Genomic DNA, 24,247 nt, shown 5'->3' on the forward strand with positions numbered 1-24,247 from the left:
TATTCCATCACAAATGTCACAGGTATCCTGCCCGCCCCATTAAAAATGCATAACATCTTGTGGCAATTATAATAAGGCAGACAGGATATGTGTCACGTTTTGATTAGACCTTTGTGTAGTTCACAAAGTTTTACCCTGCCGAACTCCACGAAGCGCCAGGAAAACTCTGCCGTACTCCGCTGACTTCCGCTAGTGGCAGAGTTATTTAAGCTGCGCTGCTCTCACTGATTTTTAGTGCCAGGAGTTTGTCCCGCACTGTAAAATCAGCACGAACAGCACTACCCTTCGTGTCAGAGGGCGCTGCTGCCTCTGCCTCTCTAATTGACATTCTAATCGAGTGGCAGCTTCATCAACGAGAATGACAGAGTTCTACCCTCGAGTGGTCGCAACCTGCCGTGACCTCCCGCAATGAGAACTATTACCAGCAGGAGGTCTAGCACGTTATATTTTCTCACAAGCGCTCGCCACCTTACCGTTGGTGCATCACGAGCTACGCCGGCAGAGTGGAATTCTTCACCAACTCCTAGTTTTGAGGCAATAATCTGTTGGAAAAACTCTAAACTAGGCCCTAAGTCGGCAATAAGTGTTGTAGAAGAAGTGAGATCCATGGCCTTGTGACTATCAGGCTATCTGACTTCTTATGAACCCCACAGAGTGAGAGAGCAGTCAGAGGGTAGTAGGGGGGTCGCAGGACAAGAAATTAGTAAACTTGAATATGAGAAATATGGAAAGGTAGAAATGTCACATCACCCGTAGATAACTGACACCTCCTTCCGCTCTGCCAAATGCCGATCCAGTCACAAAGTGGCATCCTGAACCCCAAACGGACAACATCATGCCAGATGCCATGTAATGGTGGAAAAGGGGGAAAAAGAGTAATATCAACACATCTGATGCGGGGATATGTCAGGTAAATTAGTGGTTGTGATGGATTCTCTATAAGTACTAAATGACTGATATAGTTGAATATTAAATTATATGAATCAATGTTTGTTTGCCTTATCTGCACTTATAATGTAAAGGACGGGCCTTACAGTGAACCCCTCGCTCTGTTTTACACAAAACCCCCCGAAGGTGCTGCATCTTACAGAACTTTATCTACTAATGACTTGCTTTTTAAAGTTGTCTTTCAGTGCCAGAACCGGGTGCTGTAAGCTGCACTAGTTTCAGGGAGATGGACAGATGTTATGGAGATAGGAAACCCCCTCAAATCACAATAATGTTTCAGTCTTCCAGGTTAGACGAAACCAAAAATGCTTGAACCAAGGGAGCTGTTGAAAGTGTCAAAGGTGACCTATGAACAGCAAGGTAAAGAGAGGAGTTGGTATTTGAGATGATCTTAAGTGAATAGGAAAGAAATGAGAAGTGTGTGAATGGAGTTACTTTCGTTGTATACTTCGCAAAGAGTTACTGGAAATTTTGCAGCCCGCCTGATCCATCTCTTTTTCTAAACTCTATTGTTGTTTGAATTAAATCTTGACCTTATGCATCTATCTTAAGCAAAACCTTAAGCACTTGGGTGCTCCGAGCACCCTTACTTTGCTAAGTTACTCTGTGAACACTATTAAATCACCTCGTTTTGTGACATTAATAAGATTTCACCTGATCACCAGAACATTTAGTTAAATATCTGTGTGTGATGAAATATTCCCTACTAAGTTTCAAAGGCAGTAAAGAAGAAGGGGGTGATTTACTAAGATTTTGCGTTGTGTGTGCGTCACAAAAGTGGCACAAAACAGTGCAAAATCTTTTTTTCCTAATTTTCTTTCCAGCAAATAACGTAAAAGTAATGTGAAGCATCACATTGCACTGCTTCGCGTTACTTTGCACCATGGGGCCTGTCAAGGGTGATGCATGGGCGTTCCCGTGCAACCACCCATTTTTTCTCACGCTAAACCCAATTTACCAAATACAGTAGATTGGGTTTAGCATGAGAAAACTGTCCTTCCTGTACAAAGCCTATGCTGGACTCACACACACAAACACCCTAGCGCTCTGGTGCTAAGGGAAGGAGAGAGCCATATCTTTGAAAATATGGTGCTCTCCTGCTCCCTCCCTGTCACGCAGCGCAGCCTCGCAGGGGGAGGCCTGCGCCGAATTGCGTGAAGATTTGGTAAATCTCCCCAGAAATTTCGTTTACAACCAGTTAAATATTTTGAATTCTCATTCCATTTTGTTTCAATTTAGTAATTTTAAATATCTTTACATCCAACAGAAAACAAGCCTTGAATGTATGAATTGACCATCAATAATGAAGTGAATGCTGTAAATCTTCAATAATAGCAGAAATATTGAGCTACAGTATTCAGGAAAACATCAGAGCAGTCGGCGACAGAGGAACCTGCACACAAACTGACAGATCCCGGATGAAGCATCAAGGGCATTTCAGTGATTGTAAGACGCTGAGCTGTGCACCTCCACGCCAAAAGACAAATAAATTACCTTAGGAAAATTAAGGCAACAACAATAACAAACCACCTCCTGTTTAAACAAGTGTCAAATACTAACTTTGATCAATGTATCGGTATGATGTGAATACCGCAGTGCTCTGTTTTCTAAAATGAAGACAAGCCATCATTCCGTGCTCTAGGTGAATTGTAAGCTCTTTCTGGCCAAACCACAGTAACAAGCGAAAAGCACTACAGAGCTGAGCCAGACAACTGACGGGCAATGGAAAGAGGAGCTCTTCTATCTACAATACAACAGACTGTGAAAATTTGCACCGGCCAGAAGGAAGATATATCTTTACCTGCAAGCGGGGACAGCCATAATCCAATCCAAAGGCACAATCCCCTACAAAGAGACATTCTACGTATTAGGTGTGTGGCAAATGTTTGGTGGCTATTGTATTTTATTGTTAAAACAGAATTCAAACTTGCAAAATACTGCACACATATAAAGTGTGTGAGAAAAACACAAGTGCTTTAACAGCCATGTTGGCCCATCAGGAAATACAGTCATGGGATGTAGATGAATATATTCCCGACCCACAGACACTAACTAAGAAAGAAGAATCATACACCTGCAGCAAGAGCTTTAGTTTGTCATCACAACTCAAGCTTCATCAGCACACGTACACAGGACAAAAACCATTCAAGTGCAGTGAATGTGTAAAGTGCTTTAGTCAGTTATCACACCTTCAAAGACATAATCAAACACACACAGGGAAAAAGTCATTTAAATGCAGTGAATGTGTGAAGTGCTTTAGTCGATTATCAAAGCTACAAAGTCATCAGCGAACACACACGGGGGAAAAACCCTATCATTGTAGTGAATGTGACAGTAGTTTTAGTTACTCTTCAGCATTAAGGATTCATCAGCGAACGCACACAGGAGATAAACCATTCAAGTGCAGTGAATGTGTCAAGAGCTTTAGTCGGTTATCAAACCTCCAAACACATCAGCAAACACACACAAGGGAAAAGCCATTCAAGTGCAGTGAATGTGTGAAGAGCTTTAGTCAATTATCAAACCTACGAAGACATCAACAAACACACACAAGGGAAAAACCATTCAAGTGCAGTGAATGTGCAAAGTGTTTTACTTTCTCGTCACACCTACAAAGCCATCTGTGGAACCACATAGGAGAAAAGAAATTCAAGTGCAGTGAATGTGCAAAGTGCTTCAGTAAGTCATCACACCTACAAAATCATCTGCGGACACACACAGGAGAAAAGCCATTTAAATGCAGTGAATGTGGGAAGAGCTTTAGTCGATTAGATCACCTACAAAGACATCAGCGAACACACTCTGAGGAAAAACCATACCAGTGCAGTGAATGTGGGATGAGCTGTAATCGATTAGAAAATCTACAAACACATCAGCGAACACACACAGGGGAAAAACCATACCATTGCAATGAATGTGAAAGCATTTTTAGTCGTTACTCAACATTAAGGATTCATCAGCGAACACACACAGGGGAAAATCCATTCAAGTGCAGTGAATGTGCAAAGTGCTTTAGTCGGTTATCAGACCTAAAAAGTCATCAGCGAACACACACAGGGGAAAAACCCTATCATTGTAGTGAATGTGACAGTAGTTTTCACAGCTCTTCAGTATTAAGGTATCATCAGCGAACTCACACAGGAGAAAAACCATTCAAGTGCAATGCATGTCTAAAGAGCTTTAGTAAATTATCAGTACTACAAGGTCATCAGCGAACACACACAGGGGAGAAACCATTCAAGTGCAGTGAATGTGCAAAGTGCTTTATTCGGTTATCAGACCTAAAAAGTCATCAGCGAACACACACGGGGGAAAAACCCTATCATTGTACTGAATGTGACCGTAGTTTTCACGTCTCTTCAGCATTAAGGTATCATGAGCGAACTCACACAGGAGAAAAACCATTCAAGTGCAATGAATGTCTAAAGAGCTTTAGTAAATTATCAGTACTACAAGGTCATCAGCGAACTCACACAGGGGAGAAACCATTCAACTGCAGTGAATGTGGGAAGAGCTTTGGTCACTTATCAAACCTCCAAACACATCAGCGAACACACACAGGGGAGAAACCCTATCATTGTAGTGAATGTGACAGTAGTTTTCGCGGCTCTTCAGCATTAAGGATTCATCAGCGAACTCACACAGGAGAAAAACCATTCAAGTGCAATGAATGTGTCAAGAGCTTTAGTCAATCATCAGTGCTACAAAGACATCAGCGAACACACACAGGGGAAAAACTTTTCAATTGCAGTGAATGTGGGAAGAGTTTTAGTCACTTATCAAACCTTCAAACACATCAGCGAACACACACAGGGGAGAAACCCTATCATTGTAGTGAATGTGACAGTAGTTTTCATGGCTCTTCAGCACTAAGGTATCATCAGCGAACTCACACAGGAAAAAAAACATTACAGTGCAGTGAATGTCCAAAGAGCTTTAGCCGATTGTCACATCTACAAAGCCATCAGCGAACACACACAGGGGAAAAACCCTATCATTGTAGTGAATGTGACAGTAGCTTTCGCAGCTCTTCAGCATTACGGTATCATCAGCGAACACACACAGGGGAAAAACCCTATCATTGTAGTGAATGTGGCAGTAGTTTTCGCAGCTCTTCAGCATTAAGGTATCATCAGCTAACTCACGCAGGAGAAAAACCATTCAAGTGCAATGAATGTCTAAAGAGCTTTAGTCAATTTTCAGTGCTACAAAATCATCAGCGAACACACACGGGAAAAACCCTAACACTGTAGTGAATGTGACAGTACTTTTCGCGGCTCTTCAGCATTAAGGATTCATCAGAGAACTCACACAGGGGAAAAACCATTCAACTGCAGTGAATGTGGGAGGAGCTTTAGTCACTTATCAAGCCTCCAAACACATCAGCTAACACACACAGGGGGAAAACCCTATCATTGTAGTGAATGCGAAAGTAGTTTTCGCGACTCTTCAGTATTAAGGATTCATCAGCGAACACACACAGGAGAAAAACCATTGAAGTGCTGTGAATGTGCAAAGTGCTTTAGTCAGTTATCACACCTTCAAAGTCATCAGCGAACACACACTTGGGAAAAACTATTCAACGGCAGTAAATGTAGGAAGAGCTTTAGTCACTTATCAAACCTCCAAACACACCAGCGAACACAGAGACTCTGGAAACAACTTAAGAACATCAAAATAATATTGACCCATCTGAGGACAAAGACAAGAGCAGAACAGTGCAGTTATTGTGAGAGGAATGAATTACGGAAAAAAATTAAATTCAAATTATGTGGGACATTGAAATGCCAGATGATAGAAGACCAGACTAGCAGTAAAGAAGGAAAACAGATAACAGTATTTGCAGAATTATAAAAGTGTTTGTTTCCAGTGATTGTTCACTTCTGTACACATAGCAAAGCGACATGATGTACCAGGATACACAGTGGGAGGCTATCACAATGTGGACTAAAAGAAAAGAAAAATTGTTGATTTTTATTTGGTGAAGAAGAGATACAAAGAACAACATTCAATCGCACCTGATCACACTATCTGTAAAAGCAACACTGAACAATACTGGGACTAGCAACGATATTTTCAGCTAACTTGTCGGATTAGTGATAAAACCTATAAACCAAACATACCCAGAGTAAACACGTTGTCAGGGCTCTGGAGATGGGAAACTTCATTGGTAAAATGTAGATATTACTATTAACAAATGCCGCAGTAGTATATGTGATGAACTAAAGTGAAGCACAGGTGTTCAAGAAATAACCTGTTTTTAGATATAAAAGAGCATATAAGTTTTTTTAAGTAATGTTTGCTGCATCTTTTACACTCTGTTATCGGTTGATGGATCAGCTTGTGCCTGGGGCCTTATAACTAAGTGTGACCCGTGGCTCCTCTCCGACTTGGCTCTCCCTATTCAGTTTGTGACTTCCCAAACTCTACTTTTTACCAGAATTGAGCCATTGTAAGCAGTAGACTCTGTTTGAAGAATGTGGTGATATAGCGAAATCCCACATCAAAAGTATATATGTGCCAGGACAATCAGTTGCACTCCCAGCAACTAGTCTTCCACACTTGATTGTCCCTTGTCCTCAAATGTTCTAAAGGATTTGTCGTATGAATGCCAGAAGTGGCAGTGACATTCATGAAGCTAACGCTAACAGGACAATTGTCAATTTATTAATGAACTGCATGATTACTTAAAATCTTTACAGTATAAGATAAATAACTTGATGAACGTCCCATCCCCCCCCCACGTGTCCGATACACTCATAAAAGTAAATATCACTTTAAGTTAAAATACTAACATATTAGTACTGTTTAGTTGTCCAAAACAGAATTCTTTTAAAAGGAGTGGAGTATAGGTTGCACCAATGTTTCCCAACTGATAAGGGGAGGCACATGAAAGTTCGGTAAAGTCAATTCGTGCACCAAGGGTGGTTGGCGATAGATGGATTCCTCGTGGAGCTTTACACCAGCCCAGGTTAGATGACGGGGCCGAAGGATTCCAGTTACTTTGCAGGCACAGCCGTTAGGTGGGAGTCGAGTGCCATTTTTACCTGGTGTATGAATTTCCCAACTCTGGCTATCAAACAGGTCGTGGAGACAGAGAGGCACCAGTTCGAAGCCTCTCTGCAAGTTCTATAGTCCGTGTTCCGTAAAATCGGAAGCAACAAACGATGGCGGTCATTGACCAAATTTGTGCAGCAACACAACAAGTGTAGCCAGGATTCTCTGCGGTAGTTGCAGAGACGACAGGCTATGTTGCCATCCGTATGGGCCCATTTAGGGTTAAAGTCCACGATCCTGAGGGTCAGAAGGCGAAAGTACAAAATTTTCTTTCTCGCGTAAGTGGATACTGGTTCTTGCAGGTAAGGTTGGGGTTTACCTGGAATATATGATTTGTCCAGGGCCAGAGTTAGTGGGTTTTGCCAAAGAGATGGAAGGTCAAGCCCAAAAGAAATGATCTGGACTTGGCGCTTAACAGCTTGAGCCCAGGCTGAGAATGGAATTTCGTGCAGGGGCAAACTCCTCTCGATTTTCAATGCTTCAATTGCGTGTTCTATAATGTAAGTAACAAGGACCCCCAGAAGAGTTTTTGGTTCAGGGAAAAAACAATATGTGCATAAAATCAAACCATTTAAATTAGGTGTAGTTACAATAAAGGAATTCTTAACAAGAAAATTAAAAAAGGTTCATATATCATTTTAATAGTTGTTCAAATATAAAATCAAATTTGACAATACAGAAATATTCAATCAGAAATTAATATAAAACAACATCACAATTTTACAATAAAACAATACCTAAAAAAACATAAGCATTAATGTTCAACACAGACATCTAAAATTTAGCAAAAAACGTGGCAATTCAATTTGAGGGACTGTCCAAGCGATGACTTAGGCGTCTTAGCGACAAAATGGTTTTGTCAGTTTTTGGTTTAAGCTCCTTCAGGTGTTTAACTGCAGTGGCACTCTCAGAGACCCAGGTGCCCAGATAGTTGTAGGATGGGGCAGTGACGAAACGGTGCTCCCCCAGAGTCCATGAAGCTTCTTTTTTATGGGGGTATTTGCCATAAATCACGATTTTAGTCTTGCACACGTTGATCCGTAAGTCATTTGCCTTATTATATGAGGCCAAGCTACTTAAGGCTCTTTGGAGCCCCACCCTAGTGTGGTCCATGATCACCGTGTCGTCTGCATACTGGAGCGTTCCCAAAGCAAGCTTCCCCAATTTTGGGGGTACTAAGTTGGCATCTTTCAGAGCTGTCCCCATGTCCGCAGTATACAAATTAAAAAGCATGGTGGCCAAGACGCAACTCTGCTTAAGGCCAGAGTTGGTGTCAATTCTAGAAGTTGTTATTGTAGGATTTAGCTTCACCTTGACCCAGGTACCCTCATAGAGAGCTTTTATGGCTTTTAGCAGCGCCTGTGGAAGCCCCCGGGAATCAAGTTTTGCCCAGAGCCGGCCAAAGGCTGTGGAGTAGTCTATGAAACAGCAGAACAGGGGCGGCTTGTTCCTCGTATTGGCCTTCTTCGCAAGGTAGGAAAGGGCTAAGATGTTGTCGAGGGTGGAGCTATGAGCCCTAAAGCCGGTCTGTGTGGGCAACAGGAGTGTGTGGGAGATAGAGAGGGTGAGAGATAAAGAGAGTGAGAGAGACAAAGAAAGGGGCGAGAAATAGAGAGAAATGGAAGGAGGGGGAACAGCACGTTATATGTACTCACCTAAAAATAGAAGAAGCAGCCAAATACATGTCAATGTGTCACATCACCAGCGAAATGGTCTGAACACCTGTGAATTTATATGTTTATTTTTAATACCTATAGACCCATGTCATGCCAATAAACAGCGCACAAGTAAGGAAAATAGTAAAGGAGCCCATTATCATATGCAAATTACAGTGACGTCACATATAGTGACATCACAAGAAGTGATGTCAGGCCCTTATACTAATTTTCACGTGAAAGGTTGACGGCCAGTTTTAAAAACACAAAACAAGAAACATAAAATAATGTAAAAATACGGTTTCAGTTTATATACATCATGTGTTTTTCCCACTATTAGTTTGTAACTAAACTCGGAAATGACTGAAAGTGTACATATTTTTAAACAGATATGTGAAACTTTGAAATTACATTTTTAAACAATTTTCAGCAAATAAATGAAATGTGCTTTTAATTTGCGTTTGTTTCCTGATGTTATTCTTTATCCAGCCCCTAAGCCCCAAAGTGGTTCACATTTACTGTGTATTAAGCAAAAGAAGGGCTAATTTTGTCAAGTTCTCTGTTCCTCTCTTGCGCCACTCACACAAACAAACAGTCGCAGGCTAAGGAGCTAGATGGAACTGAGTCAAGTTTCTAGATAATAGTGGGGGGACCCCTTCAAACTGTGGCTACCCCCCAATTGTGCCGTGCTGATAAAGCAATAGTGAATTTGAGTAATTTATGATGAATGAAATGAGAGAAAGAGAAGAAGAGAGCGAGGTGCAGGATATATTAAAGAAAATGAAAAAAAGAGACACAAGACTTTACCCTGTTCTGTGTACAAGCATTTTACGTAAACAAGCTGTGCTGTGCGTTGTGAACAGGTTGTCACCCCCTTTGTATGTAAATGAGCTTCTGTGACCAGACATCCCAGGCTCCCATCTCTTCTAGCGCGGATGATATTGTGAGCACTTTAAGGTAATCATAAACTAGGGCTATATTGAGAAATAATCGACTTCCAGGTCTCACAGCTGTGGATATGTAGTACTTTTATTAGTTTTTTAAAATTTACTTTAGCTTGCAGCAATTCTCAAGGTTACTTTTTCTCAGTATATCGCTTTATATCGCTCTTTGCGCTCCATCAGTTAAACGTCAGGTTTGATGTAGGATTTGTTGTCAGTGTCCCTAGACCGTGTTCCAATACCTTTGTCCTTGATTTGTCGGCATGTGTTTTGTCCACACACTGGTCTAGGATGGGCCTTCTCAAGGTTGAAAGCGCGGTAATAGGAATAATAAATCAGACATATTTGAAATTGTATGTAAACAAATGTGTGCCTTTCAGTTATCAGGCACCACCAGACACATCTACACATGTAATTGAGCACCAGACTAAAGTGACTCCTCCCTATATGTAAGGGGGGAGAAGGTGTGACGTCCTGTGTCATGATATTCTGGACTGTGGGGATAGTTGCTAGGCCGTGAGCTGGAATAGAGACATTTGTCCGTTGGTCTTAGCTTGATGATGGAAAGGGTCTCTGCATCTGTGATACTTATATAAAACTTTCTTGAGCCCCACCGTATGATGTACTCTGATTTCTGGAGGGACACACTTCCACAGACGACCATGTTAAATCTAGCTTCGCACAACCCACTGAGCATTCCTGCAGGTGTGGTACTTGATAGCAAAGGTTTATTGTCAGCGTTATTTACAGCAGATATTAAAACAATCACAATTCTTGTTGATTTAAAACGACTTAAGCCCAGTTCATACAAATACTACACTTTGCGCATAATCCATGATCTGACGTAAAATGCTAGTGCAAATGGATGACGTACATCACTTTTAAAACCAATCAATTAGATAGAGCGGTCATTAGATCTTACAAAGCGTACCAGCTAACATAGGGGCAGATACCGGTATCTCCGTCTGCTTGTTGCCTACTCAGAGCAAGTAAACCCCTAGCAAGCCTGACAGCTGTCTTATAAACATCAGAAATAAAAGAAGAGCACAAGCCTGCTGCGCAGACGTTACCTAGTGTGTTAAAAAAACGAGGATTGTCCAAATAATTACAGTTTTGCTGACAGCCAGGTGGAAATTAAACCCTCAGATATGCGCCAATAGACGGCCAACACCTAAGCAAGCATTTTCTAAAGTGCAGGTACAAGAAGAAATGTGCAACAATACCTCTTGATACTCTTTCCAGTCCATAAGGTTCTCCAGTGCCTTTCATGTTATGAATTAAACAACAGGGGGTGGTGATGGACAGAGTTTCTGAATTAAGCAGAATACTCTCACCCAGTGAAGAGATCAGGGCTTAATCCAACACCGTTTTTTAGCTCACTGCACCATCCCAGCTCAGAACCTGGCTACATGCAAATTAGTCTGTCCCTGGCCCAGTGTATCATGGGAACAGGGCAAACCAAACTACCAAGCCAATTCTTTCACTGGGAAGGAAACAAGCTACCCCGGAAGCTTGTTTCCTTCCCAATGTAAGAATTGGCTTAGTAGTTTGGTTTGCCCTGTTCCCATCATGCACTGGGACAGGAACAGACTATTTTGCATATAGCCAGGTTCTGAGCTGGGATGGTGCAGTGAGCTAAAAAACGGTGTTGGATCTAGCCCTGATCTCTTGAGTGGGTGAGAGTATTCTGCTTAATTCAGAGAGTCTGTCCATCACCACCCCTTGTTGTTAAATATTTTGTCCACCCTAAGCATGGAAGGGTATACTCCGACGTGAGTCCCTTGCTCATTGCACCATCAGGATTCAAGCAAGCCGGGCCGACGACGGCTAAAATGCCAGAAACCGGTCCCCGGAAGCTTGTTTCCTTCCCAGTGTAAGAATTGGCTTAGTAGTTTGGTTTGCCCTGTTCCCATCATGCACTGGGACAGGAACAGACTAATTTGCATATAGCCAGGTTCTGAGCTGGGATGGTGCAGTGAGCTAAAAAACGGTGTTGGGTCTAGCCCTGATCTCTTGAGTGGGTGAGAGTATTCTGCTTAATTCAGAGACTCTGTCCATCACCACCCCTTGTTGTTAAATATTTTGTCCACCCTAAGCGTGGAAGGGTATACTCAGACATGAGTCCCTTGCTCATTGCACCATCAGGATTCAAGCAAGCCAGGCCGACGACGGCTGAAATGCTAGAAACCGGTCCCCGGAAGCTTGTTTCCTTCCCAGTGTAAGAATTGGCTTAGTAGTTTGGTTTGCCCTGTTCCCATCTTGCACTGGGACAGGAACAGACTAATTTGCATATAGCCAGGTTCTGAGCTGGGATGGTGCAGTGAGCTAACAAACGGTGTTGGATATAGCCCTGTTCTCTTGAGTGGGTGAGAGTATTCTGCTTAATTCAGAGACTCTGTCCATCACCACCCCTTGTTGTTAAATATTTCATGTTATGAAGGCAAATATGTCAAAGGACGAGCACAGCCCCCAGAGATAAACGGAAAATTTCAAAACCATCACTACAGTTGGTTTATGGTTTGAACCCACTTCCTTCGCTGCTGTCTATAGCAGGTCTGCATATACGAAGCAACTGCCTGGCAAATCTCCATACGATCAGTTCTATAACATAAGAAAAGTACTGCACTGCTGCATCTCAGATTACGTGTTGGAAAAAGTGGACGTAGGTAGTACCTTCGGATTTTATGCGACATATAACCCAGCAGCTTAAAATGCATAAATGACTCAGGGCCCCCTTATGTACGGGGACATGTGTCAGATCCGCCTCCAGGGGCTATACCCATATTTTAGTTAAGGTCCGCACCTGAAGAGTTCCTAATCTGAACATGAGATATAAAGCCATTTTCTCAACAGGGAACAGCAAGTCCATGAACTGCTCCAGGCGCGGTTCACATTTTACTTTCTGGTAATTAGTCGGAAGGATGCCTTTCCTTGCTTCTTGCTTGCTCCACATGAATGCACAATATTTTTTTTAACCAGTTCTAGTGTTGCCTTATTCATCAGTTCCAGATGATTCTATTTCTCTACTCAACTAGTGTATGTTAGAATGTTCTCAGCATGCTTGAACCGGAGTAAATTATTGTAATCCTGCATCGGCGCAGTTCCTGCGGAACCATACTATATGATGCAAAGGATAGATTTGACCACATTCGCATCCATTATCTTACGGGGTGAGATCCTCCGGTGAACCCCAGCTCAGCTCTTAATACTGTCATTGGGGTACCGGGACCCAGGTTTAGTACATGTTACAAGAAGATGTTTCCCAGTTTAAGAAGAGCCTGAACTTTCGTAAAATCCCACAGTTCAGCACCATAAGGGCAGGCCACACGTGCATTTTTCTTGAATGCATCAGTGCTAGTTTTATTGGTCTCTTGCTGCTTGAGTTATCAAAATGTAGAATAGTGGCGTCAAGTTTGTTTCCGCCTTCGCCATATGAGCTTTCCAATATAAATGGTCATCCATTCGTATGCAGAGGTAGTCATGTTTTAAGTCGCTTAGTTGGTTTACCATTAATCCTGAATGTCAACAATACCTTTGATTTAGGAATAATTATCATATATTTTTCTCTTTATTGATTACGGCAATCCCAAACCGGGTTCCGTCCGGGACACGGTACAGACACCGCCCTTCTTGCCGTCATCGAGGAAGCAAGGCGCATTCTAGACTCAGGAGGATCAGTGGCAGTGATCCTCCTTGATCTGAGTGCCGCCTTCGACACGGTCAACCACCGTGTCCTCCTCCATCGGTTGGCGACAGCAGGGCTCACCGGGATGGCACTCAGCTGGATAGAGTCCTTTCTCACCGGACGCACGTTCCAGGTCTGGGACGGTGAATACCACTCGTCCACACTTCCACTTACCAGCGGGGTTCCTCAGGGCTCCTCCCTGAGCCCCACGCTTTTTAACGTGTATATGGCCCCTTTGGAAGATGTGGTATCACCATTCGGGATAAAAATCGTGAGCTACGCTGACGACACACAATTGGTCGTCTCCCTATCCCAACTAGACGACCACCCAGACAAATTACCAAACTGTCTCACCGAAATTCACGGGTGAATGTGCGAATCGTCATTGAAACTCAACGGTTCCAAAACCGAAGTGATGCTCATGGGCAAACAATGGGCGACCATCCCCCCGGCGATCTGGCCAGACGTGTTTGGGGAAATCCCCACCCCGAAACACGAAATCAAGACCCTCGGAGTCTGGCTAGAACCCGACCTCTCAATGAAGACCCAAGCGGCCAAAACGGCCGGGACCTGTCTTGGGCTTCTGCGGACTATCCGCAAAATCTTCCCCCTCCTACCGCCCGTGTCCAGGAAACTACTAGTTCAGGGCCTCATAATGTCGCGGTTAGACTATAGCAATATGGTCTACCTGGGTGCGCCGGAAGCTACCTTAGCGAGACTGCAAAGAGCCCAGAATGCAGCAGCTAGCCTAATCATGAGCGTACCTCCCAGAGTATCCGCCAAACCCGCTATTAAGGCTCTGCACTGGCTCCCAGTCCGCCAAAGGGTGGAATTTAAAGCCATGTGCACGGCCCATAAACTAATCAATGGATCGGGACCTGCGATTCTCAGCGGCTTTGGTCACCCCTTACATAGCACCGAGAGCTCTACGGTCTGAGAACGAGCACCTGGCCAATATCCCCAAATTCAAGAGGACACGTACCGGAGGCCGACGTTTCTCTGTAAAAGCGTCCACTGGTTGGAACTCCCTCCCACGCTCCCTCAGACTAGAGCCCAATTACCTGACGTTCAGGAAAAAACTTAAAACCCTCCTGTTTCCTAAATAAACCCTTCGCCCTTACCCCCCTCAGCAGGATTTAATCTTTATAGCGCGGGGATGCCCTCGGGTCACCAGGCGCTTTACAAGTTGCTAAAATAAATAAAATAAAAGTAACTTCTGTACTTTACAGAATAGCTCGAAGCCTTCCAAAAGCTGATGCATTGATTTTTCAGTACGCGCTAATATAACTGCATCATCTGCAACCAGCGGGATCGAAATATTTTCCTTTGCCAATATCGGAACATCAAGACGAAGATTCCAGAGAGAATCAGTTCCACTGATATGAATGTTGAATAAAGCTGGGGCAAGTACGCAACCCTGCCCAACGCCAATGTTTATTTCAAACTTCTCTGTGCATTCTTCTTTTACACCAAATCTTACTCTGGAATGATTGCCGCTGCAGATCCTTTCGGATACTCAAATAGTTGCTTGGGATCCTCCTTCCTGTAGAAGACTCAGAAGGACGGAGCGACGACAGAATCGAATGCTGTTTTTAGGTCTTTTAAGACTAAGTAGAGCGGGTAGTTTCCAGGGACACAAACTTCATACAGATCATTTACAACCTCAGAGCCTGTTCGATTCTACTTTGGCCTTTTCAGGCTACAGCCTGAGGGCTAGAGGCAATATTCTCCTCCTCTGTCCAGGTCTTGAGTCAAGACTGTAATAGTTTCCCAAAGATTTTCCTGATGTTGCCTAATTGGGAAATTAGCCGATAGTTGGAGGGGTCCTCTCTCCACCCCTTTCTTGTGAATCGCCACAGTTATGGAAGACTTCCATGATTCTGGAACCACACCAAGAGTCATAAATAATGCTGTTAAAGACCCTGAAGCACTGAACGTCTGAACTGGCCATCCCTCCGCTCCTCTGAATCCATGCAATAACGCTTAGTGAAGGTGTGGAGGATAAGCCCATGTCACTGCACAGTAAATCTCAGCCACAGGAACACCCCTGACAAGTACTGATGCGGGGGACTCTGCTCTGGGGGACTGAGCGCAGATTCTCTCATTCAGTTCCTTTTTGATGCACAAGATGATGCAAGAAGATAAGGTCCTCTTCTGGGCAGAGGTGCCCTTCTTGAAGCTTCTACAGTCCGCACCCAGGGTCAATATAAAAATAGACGTCCTCTTGGGGCTCTTACTGATATGATCACATCCTTACTTGCCCGCATTGCTGCTCTGCTGTTTGTGCTGCTGCCTGGGCCCTGTTGGGATATTGTGGCACCACCACAGGACTCCGTATTATTTCTACTCTGTTCCTGAACACGGACCACGGACTGCCTGGACTCCATCTCCCACAGGGCAGTGCGATCTCGCGTGAAGAGAAGCGCCAGCCAGCCAGCCACCATGTCCATAAAACTCTCTGGGGGATCCCACGGCGCGGGTGCCAAGGGCAGGCCCGTCTTTGCCCGTCAAAGCCCGGAGGAGGCTGGTCTGGGCCCCCCTCTAACAAGTGGCCCTACATCATACCACTTCTATAACGACCTTCAGGTACAGATTTTAATTATAACTTTCTGTTGATTCGTGTTAAGCGGGATTGATACTTAACGTCGTGGTGGAGTGACTATCTGACGGATGTATGACACTACAACACATACTTTTACAACGCATACCATTACAACACATTTATTACAACGCAACTACCATTACAACGAAAGTTTTTACAACGCATACCATTACAACTCAAAGTAATAATTATAATTAAAAACTAGCATTACAACGAAAAAAATATACTGCATACCATTACAACGCGTATAAAATTAATAATAAATATATTTTAATTTTGTAAAATAACTCCTGGGACGGGATGCAGGGAAAATAGGGGTTTTGGGTGGGGAAGTGTATTAAAATGTAGTAAGAAACTGAACAATAATTATTAAAAATATCATTTTAATTTTAACAATTAATACTCCAGTATTAAAATAAATACTCGAGTATCAGACAACATAACAAAATATATATATTTTTTAAATATACAAAAATACATCCTAGATTGGGATATCCAAATATAAAATGATTTTGGTTGAGGAAGTGTATTACAACACGGAAATGATTTAATAACATTTTTTTTAAATAACGAGCATATCTACAAAAGGTACTCGAGTATTAAAATTAATACAAGTATTAAACACATTTTTCAAATATAATAAACAGTTTGATAAATCTTCAGAAATTGATTTTCGAAAGATATTAATATTACAATAATATAAAGGAAACACATAAAGGAAACTCTGCCGAAAAAAATTACCAAAGCATAAACATAGCCGCCATTTTAGAAACAAAGGAAAAAATTAGTCCTACAACTCTTTTCATGAAGCAAACACCAAGCCAATCAAAACAAAATGGAGGACTAAACGCAATTTGAAGCATAAAACACTCTCTTTTAAATAGTTAATTTAAATTATACGTTTCCAGATCAAACAAATAAGAAAAAAATACACATTTAAACGATGCTTTAATCGAAAATTATGATGACACTCACAAAAACCTATAAATACAAGTAAGACAACATTTTGAAATCAGTAGTTATTCAACTACCAGAGAGAGCAGACGATAAATGCTGTCACTCTGACCTTTTTCCTCAAGAAGCAACTAGAGCCAAAAAATACAACTCTTTTCGTGGAAACAAGTAAGTATAAGTTAAAACACAATAGAAGATAGCATTTATAAAAATAATTTCAGACTTAATTTTAAATGTTAAACATTATATTTCAGATTTCTACAAACGTTGTCAACTCTTCAAAAATTCTTCTCGACATTTGAAAATACTGACAATAGCTGTAAGTACTGTATTTTGTGCAACTTATTGTATGATAATTGAGTAACTTGTTATGTGCTGTGTCCTCTGACCTCATAAAGAGTCCAGAGGGGTTGTGTTAGTAATAAATACATATATATTTTATATATAACCTGTGTGGTGTCCTTTCATTTGATATTCAAAAGGTTACATATGGCAAAATATATGGTAAAACAGCTGGCTTCACATGCCCTCTGAAGTTTTAGCCTTAGACTGCTTTGTCCATGCTTCCAGTAGGATAGCTGGTCTATAAGGTTGACTTTACAACCATCACCATAAGGGAGTGTTTGGACTGATACAAGGTGCCCACAGAACTGTGGACATCATATACCAGGCCAACTTCTCACAGTCATGTCCACAGATAATGAAGTACTGGGTGAACGCATCTGACAGCTAAATAAAACGGACTTGTTGATTTCATAACGTAGCTTCTAAACAAAACGAAATCCTGCCTTTTTTATTCGGGAACTTTTATTGTGTGCCCTAATAAAAGGGGGTATAACTTTTATATGATAATTATACTTTGTTTTGGGGTATCGTAAACGCACAATCTGTTGATTACTCATATGAAGCAAAACACAAGCTGTTGAATGAATTACATTATTTATTTAACTATTGATGATTAGTATAGTGATTTATTTAACTTGACTCCCCAAGCCACGAGACAAATACACTGCACTCCCAAGTCCAATTGAAAAGAAATCCCATTCAGTATTATTATGAAATAAAGAGAGAGAAACACTTAAACACGGGTGCATTATATGTTGTTTTACTTATCAAATGAATGGAAAGTGCCTGTTAAAGGAGGTTGTTTGCAGGGTGGGTGTTTTCTTTGTTGGTATTAATAATCAGTCTGGGCTGGTTTTAAATCATATGCAGACCCTGTGCTCTATTATTCGCCCCCCTTTCAGAGGCCATGCCTCTTCCATTGTCTGGCCTAGGGTTGTTTTCTAAACAACACAAATATCCACGGGTCTGATAAGCAAGATAAACGTAAGAAACTAGCAACTGGACTAATCTGGTTTCTACAACCAGTGGTGACATGCTTCATCATCTGGGTCTCCTCCTAATGCCCAATAGTGGCACTAAGGGCTGCAACCCTAGAGTGGTGTGGCTCACTGGTTAGAGGCGGCAGACCCGTAAGCAGAGAACGGCCCGGGACCAGGGTTCAATTCCCGACGCGGCAGGGTCGTGGACCAGGGTCAAAACAGACTCGATAATTCTCGCCTCCGTGCCTACCCTAACCAGGGAACACACTCGGTAACTCTGGGCATTAAGCTTGCCTCATCTCTACAACGGCCCCCCACAGACGCCGGGGATGCCTGGTTTCACCTTGGAGATACCAAGAAAGGGACAATCTTACAGGGAAAACCAGGACAGGTTCCCCAGCGGTCTTCAGCGCCAGGATACTCCATGGAGTCGCAGTTCGCTTTACAAGTACACCCACATTTACAACCCTTGCTTCAGGAAAGGATAGCTTGCAGATGTTTTGAACTATCGTGATAAACACTCTGTATGCTCTAGATGCGAGTACTCGATTATGTGGGAATCGTGAATGCAGTGCAGTAGTGTGTATGTGATGTGAGTTAAAATTGACCAATGGGAAGCAACATTATTTATTCGCGCCTCTCAGAGATCAAGACATAAAAACAGTACAAAACGACAGTCTTAAACAAAAACTGTCTAGATGTGAAGGGTCAACATGTTTCAGCAATTAACGGATAACTTGTCCTATGCCTTCGTTAGGACCATAAGTATTGCTACCGCAAGTGAGTGTTATAAATACACAATATATAACATGTGTAAAGAGTTGGAACTGATACAATCTCTTTACCTGTAAATAAGGATAATAGTTCCTCTGTAAATAACAATTTACCGTCTTTTGAGAGGACAAGACCTCGCATCACCTGGCCACGGATCAGGACATAGGAGGCACCACTCTCTCCATTGGTACCTCTGGCAGTTCCAAAAGCCCCAGGCGTCTTTTGGAACCGCCAGATGTACCGACGGAGAGCAGTAGCAATACTTAAGGTCCTGACGAAGGCGTAGGATAAGTTATCCATTAATTGGGCATGGGTGCCCGCTTGTTTGCATTTGCAGAGGGCCCTACATGTTCCCACTTCAAGAACAGCCGCCACCCCACACAGCACTTGCAGGACATGCATGCTGTGCGGGGCGGCAGCCGCTCCCAAAGAGAAATCCTGCATGGCGCTGCAAATACAAACAAGCAGCGTCCCGCGAATGCTGTGTGGGCTGCATTTCAAATAAGCGACAGGCATTATTAAAGTGGAAGGGCGCATGGCACGCTGCTGCAAATACAAAGAAGAAGGGCGCCAATGCTGTGCACTTTGTCGTGCCTGCTTTATCAAGACTTGAATTAATATGTGAGAAGTTGGCCTGGCATATTCTGTCCACTATTCTTGCACCTTGCACCAATCCAAACAACCCTTATTGATGATAGGTTACAGACAACCTTTATTGAAAGCTATCCTTGTGGTAGCTATGGAGAGCAGCCTTCAGGCTAAGTCTTGGAGGAATGTAAAGCAGCTTGTTTTACCAGTCTATAATCTCGTGAATGACCAAATGAAAGGAGAACCACACAAGGAATATATATAACATATATGTATTTATTCTAAACACATCCCTCTAGTCTCTTTATGAGGCTAGAGGCAAAAGTACATACAGAAAACTTAATAGTACACAGTAAATTAACACATATGTTGAGCCCTAGGGGCGTACCAAACCATATATCAATAAAGTGGTATAAGAACCACAACTTTGATAGACGCAAGGCCTGGAGCCTGTAGAAGTGCTGGGGCCACCAGGAACCACCCAAGGTAGTGACGCAGGGGACCCACAGGGGACACGTGCAGTGTCTGAACACAGCCACGGATCGCCGTTAACTTCAATAGGTAATGTCGCGGTTGGAAATTTAAAGAAAAGGAACACTTAGAGGAGGACTTTGAGCAAATCCCTTTAGACTTAAGTGGTTCTAAAGCCAACACCCACAGGAGCAATGGATTACTCGAGTTACCTCACCCAGGGAAGCCGGGTGCATAGGTATCTTTAGGTGTCGGGAATCGTCACTGTTCCAATGGCGATCTGCTGCAAAGTGCTACTGCAGTTGAAGTGGAAAGTGTCCACAGTGATCCAAGCCTGGATGTAAGATGAGAAGAACCTGAAAGCAGAGGGGAAAGAGTCTGGGTCACTAGCCAGTGACCAGGGGCACGATAGGCAGATGCCCACCGATGTTGGGTTATTTCAGGTGAAGGAGGTGAAGCTTGACTTTTTAGCCATGAGGACCAGGAGGCGTCGACGACAACCAGGAGCTAGATTTGTGCTGTCCCACGAAGGATGTCAAGAGCTGCTGTATCGGTGCCCAAATTGGACCCAACAAGCCTTGGCAACAGCAACCCATGCAGAAAGGAGAAAGATGCTTCGGTGCGGGCCAGCAAGGTCCGAGGGACTCACTAGTTGGTGGGGAGTCAGGGCACATCTAAAGCAATCAGAGAAGCCCAAGGAAAATCAGAGTTGACTTCATAGGGACCCACCAGTCAACGGACTAGGAGCCTCGAGTGGAAATTCAAGAAGCGGGCCCACGGAACACTCATGGAGTGTGGGCCCACAATCTTTAGTGCAGATGGTGATCGGTGCTAGGGCTACAAGTAGCCTAAAGCACGACTTCAAGAGATGTCGAGAAGTCAGTGCACATGCAAATGTGCACGGTGTCCATGCGTTCCCGTTCCACGTCATTCACGTCGGCTGCAGGTCCCAGCTATGCAGGGGACTCGGGTCGACCTCTGAGAAGTTTGGAAATCCTCTTCCTGGGCTGCAGATACTTCAGAGTCTGTCGGGAGCTTCGGAGATGCAGACTGGCAAATGCTTTGTTGGGGCCTGCCAAGCAGGGGAATCACTCCTTGACCCAAAGGGAGATTTCTTCAGTTCTCTAGCCTTGAGTAGAGCGTTGAAGTTCCAGGATTCAGTTGCAGAGTTTTGTCAAGGGATATCTAAAGTCCTCTGCCAGGGGTTCCTTACTTATACGTAAGAAAGGGCTTGGACTAACTCTGGGGACCCACCTAAGGGAGGGTTTGAAAAGAGGGGTGGCTACACCCATTTCCTTTGTCCAGTTTCTTGCCAGAGCAGGGGCTCATAGCCCAGTGCCACCAGTTTGAACTGGACTATGCATAGGGACACCCAGCCCCAATACACAAAAGCCTCTCTGGGAGGTGGTTACACCTCCCTTTGACAGGAAACCTATTGTCCATGCCTCCCTTGCCAGAGTTTCATCCAGCAGCAGGAGGCCGAACTCGTGTCTGTGGCTGCAGCATCCATTTTGTGATGTCAGGGATCTTTAAACTGGTTACCGGGTAGACCGGTGTGTACATGTCTCTCCCTCTAGAATGGTTGAATTCTACCCCCACCGCCAGGACTGGCGGGGGGGTAGGATTCCAAAGTGTTTGACACCAAACACAACATGTTTCCGTGCACCCATCCCAAAGTTAGCATTTACCGCGAGGATATAATGCACTTAAGAGTATATGGTCAGGCTGCATCACAGAACAGCCCCAGAGAATAGGTTCCGAGGCTACAGAGGTGCTCTGCTCATGCATAGGCACCCTCTCACATGAAACCCAGCACCCTGCCTTCAGGATTGATAAGGACTGCCATAGGAGTGACTGATAGGTCTTTATGTGAAGTGATTTAAGGTAGATATAGGTAACCTATATCTCAGTACAGGGTGCATGCACCACCATACCCAGGCTGCGCCACCAGTCCTGTGGTGTAATTTTGGAAGGCTTCCCAGGGGTGGCATAATACATGCTGCAGCCTCTGGTAGGCCTCTGCGGTACCTATGCCCTTAGTACCTATTGTACCATATACTAGGGACTCACAAGGGTACCCCAGTAACCAAACTGGAGTGTTCCCTATTGTACATGGAATCCATTTTAGGGAGAAAACAAAACAGATAGACTGGGGTCCTGAATAGCAGGATCCCAGCCAAACTAAGTTGAAAACCAGCAAAACACCAGGAAAAAAGTGGGTGCAACCATGCAGTCAGATGACCCCTTCCTACAACAATGTTCAAGAGTGAGGGGCTCAAAAGTCACATTAAAATCTCCCGCGATCAGCATGTTTGAACCACGGGAGTGTAGATCTAATAAGTCGGCCAAAGCCGCTATAACGTCCGACTTCTTCCACTTTGAGCCCCCACTCCCCCACGCTCCCACACGCCACCTCAGATCGACCAGCCAAGCCCTCGCCGCCGTCCCCCGCATCCGAAGAGCCACAACAGGAGGAAGATCCTTCTCCCACCTGGCCGCCAAGACTTGGAACTCCCTCCTGACCCACCTCCGCCTGACCCAAGACCACCTCGCCTTCAGGAAGCAGCTCAAGACCTGGCTGTTCGAGCAGTAGCGGACCCCCCCTCCCGAAGCGCCTTGAGACCCTCCGGGTGAGTAGTGCGCTATATAAATGCAATGATTGATTGATTGATTGGCATAAGCGCTAGAAACGTCCACAACCCCTTGTTGGCCCCACTTCAACCTGATCACACCGATATCATTACTCTGTGTTTCAAGGACCTCCATATTAAAACCGCCAGCTTGGCGCACCTAGATTACCAATCCCTCTGAGGGTCGACCCTTACCCACACATGTTGCAGGGGTATAATCATTTAAGTAACCTAAGCAGAATAGGGGGACTACTGCCCAGTTTTCTTGAAAACAACAGACATCAAACTGATCAATAGAAGCGAACCAATCAGGGGAGACGGTCTTTATCTTCAATCCTGCTACATTCCAGGATAACATGGACGTCCCATGGGTAGCAGGTGAATGTAGCCACTGTCCGCTTGTAACATCAATAAGTACATCATTTGGGCCCGATACTCCAACAGGTAAGGAGGGTGCTTCCCGAGAGGCAGTAGCCTCCCTTCCTGGATGAAGACAAGGAAGTTGAGTACCAGCTAAGGGTAAGAGAGGGCATTCCTTAATCATATGGGGAGCAAAAAGACCATCTAGTTTGTTCTGGGTATTACAAAGCAGTCAGTTATTAGCCTCAAGAGAGAAAAAGCCTCTTAACCCAGGCAGTGTTTTTTTTTTTATAAAATTTTTATTTTGCAAGGTTTTAAGTAGAAAAAAGGGAGGAAAAGAAGGCGAGAGAAAGAAGGAGGATGAAAATAAAAGGACAGGCGACATTCCACCATAAATCCCCACACAGGGGGTGCTAGAGAACATTGCTGCAAAGAAAAAGACCAGAATTACATCAGGGGGGACGGCAACTAGCGTAGTCAGATGCAATGCAAGTGTTATTGTTCGCCAATCTCCATCGATTGGGGGGAGCACCCATATCTCAGCAAACAGTTCGAAGTTCTCAGGAGTAAGAGGTGTCCCAATCATGATCACAATCATATAGGAAGGCCGTGCAGTCCGTCTTCAAATGTGATTCGTGTCGCAACCAAAAGTAGATCAACAACCCCAACCCAACACCCCACCCACCCCACTTCCCCTCCACCCCGCCCACCCTTTCCCTAGTGGTGGCGACCATCATGCATTCAGAACATTGTCATATAAGCAGGTGATTAAATTTGGAAGAGATGTAGTGCACGAAGAGCTGAGGAGCAAACTGCAGATGGCAAACCTCGAGACAGAAACCTAACCAAGGGTCCCCAGTTGAACATGAAGTTTTTAAAATTCCCCAGAAAGATATCCGACAGTCTCTCCATACTCAGTAGTCGCCATAGCCGTGCATGCCATAAAGAAATGGCTTGAGCTGTCGGGCTTTTCCAAGCGGCTGCCAAAGTCAATTTGGCCGCCCCTAGGCACAGCCATATAATGCGTTTATCGGCTCTAGTTTGATGTTCAAACTGCGGGTCTCTAAGCCCCAACAGGACATACTCCATTGAATCCAGAATTGGATAGTCCATCACATCCTTGATGTAGGATAGGATCTCGGACCAGAATGGCCGGATGGTGGGGCAGTCCCACCAGATGTGGCGGAAGTCACCCAGCATACCGCAGCCTCGCCAGCACTTATCTGAGGCCGTCGGGAATATCCGGTGTAGCTTGGA

At 43.9% G+C, this 24,247-nt stretch overlaps 1 protein-coding gene across 1 annotated transcript in view; it reads left to right on the top strand.

Moving 5' to 3' along the window:
- Window positions 1-2,851: 2,851 nt before the first annotated feature.
- Window positions 2,852-24,247, top strand: part of LOC147737706 (uncharacterized) — a 43,020-nt gene continuing 21,624 nt past the window's right edge. Inside the window, 3 exon segments of the mRNA XM_086924950.1 lie at window positions 2,852-3,967; window positions 4,052-5,167; window positions 5,253-5,784. Coding sequence (XP_086781076.1) covers window positions 2,934-3,967; window positions 4,052-5,167; window positions 5,253-5,784 — 2,682 coding nt within the window. The 5' untranslated portion in view covers window positions 2,852-2,933.

This window comes from Lissotriton vulgaris, chromosome 1_1 (genome assembly GCF_964263255.1).
Source record: "Lissotriton vulgaris chromosome 1_1, aLisVul1.2, whole genome shotgun sequence".
NCBI classification, from domain to species: domain Eukaryota; kingdom Metazoa; phylum Chordata; class Amphibia; order Caudata; family Salamandridae; genus Lissotriton; species Lissotriton vulgaris.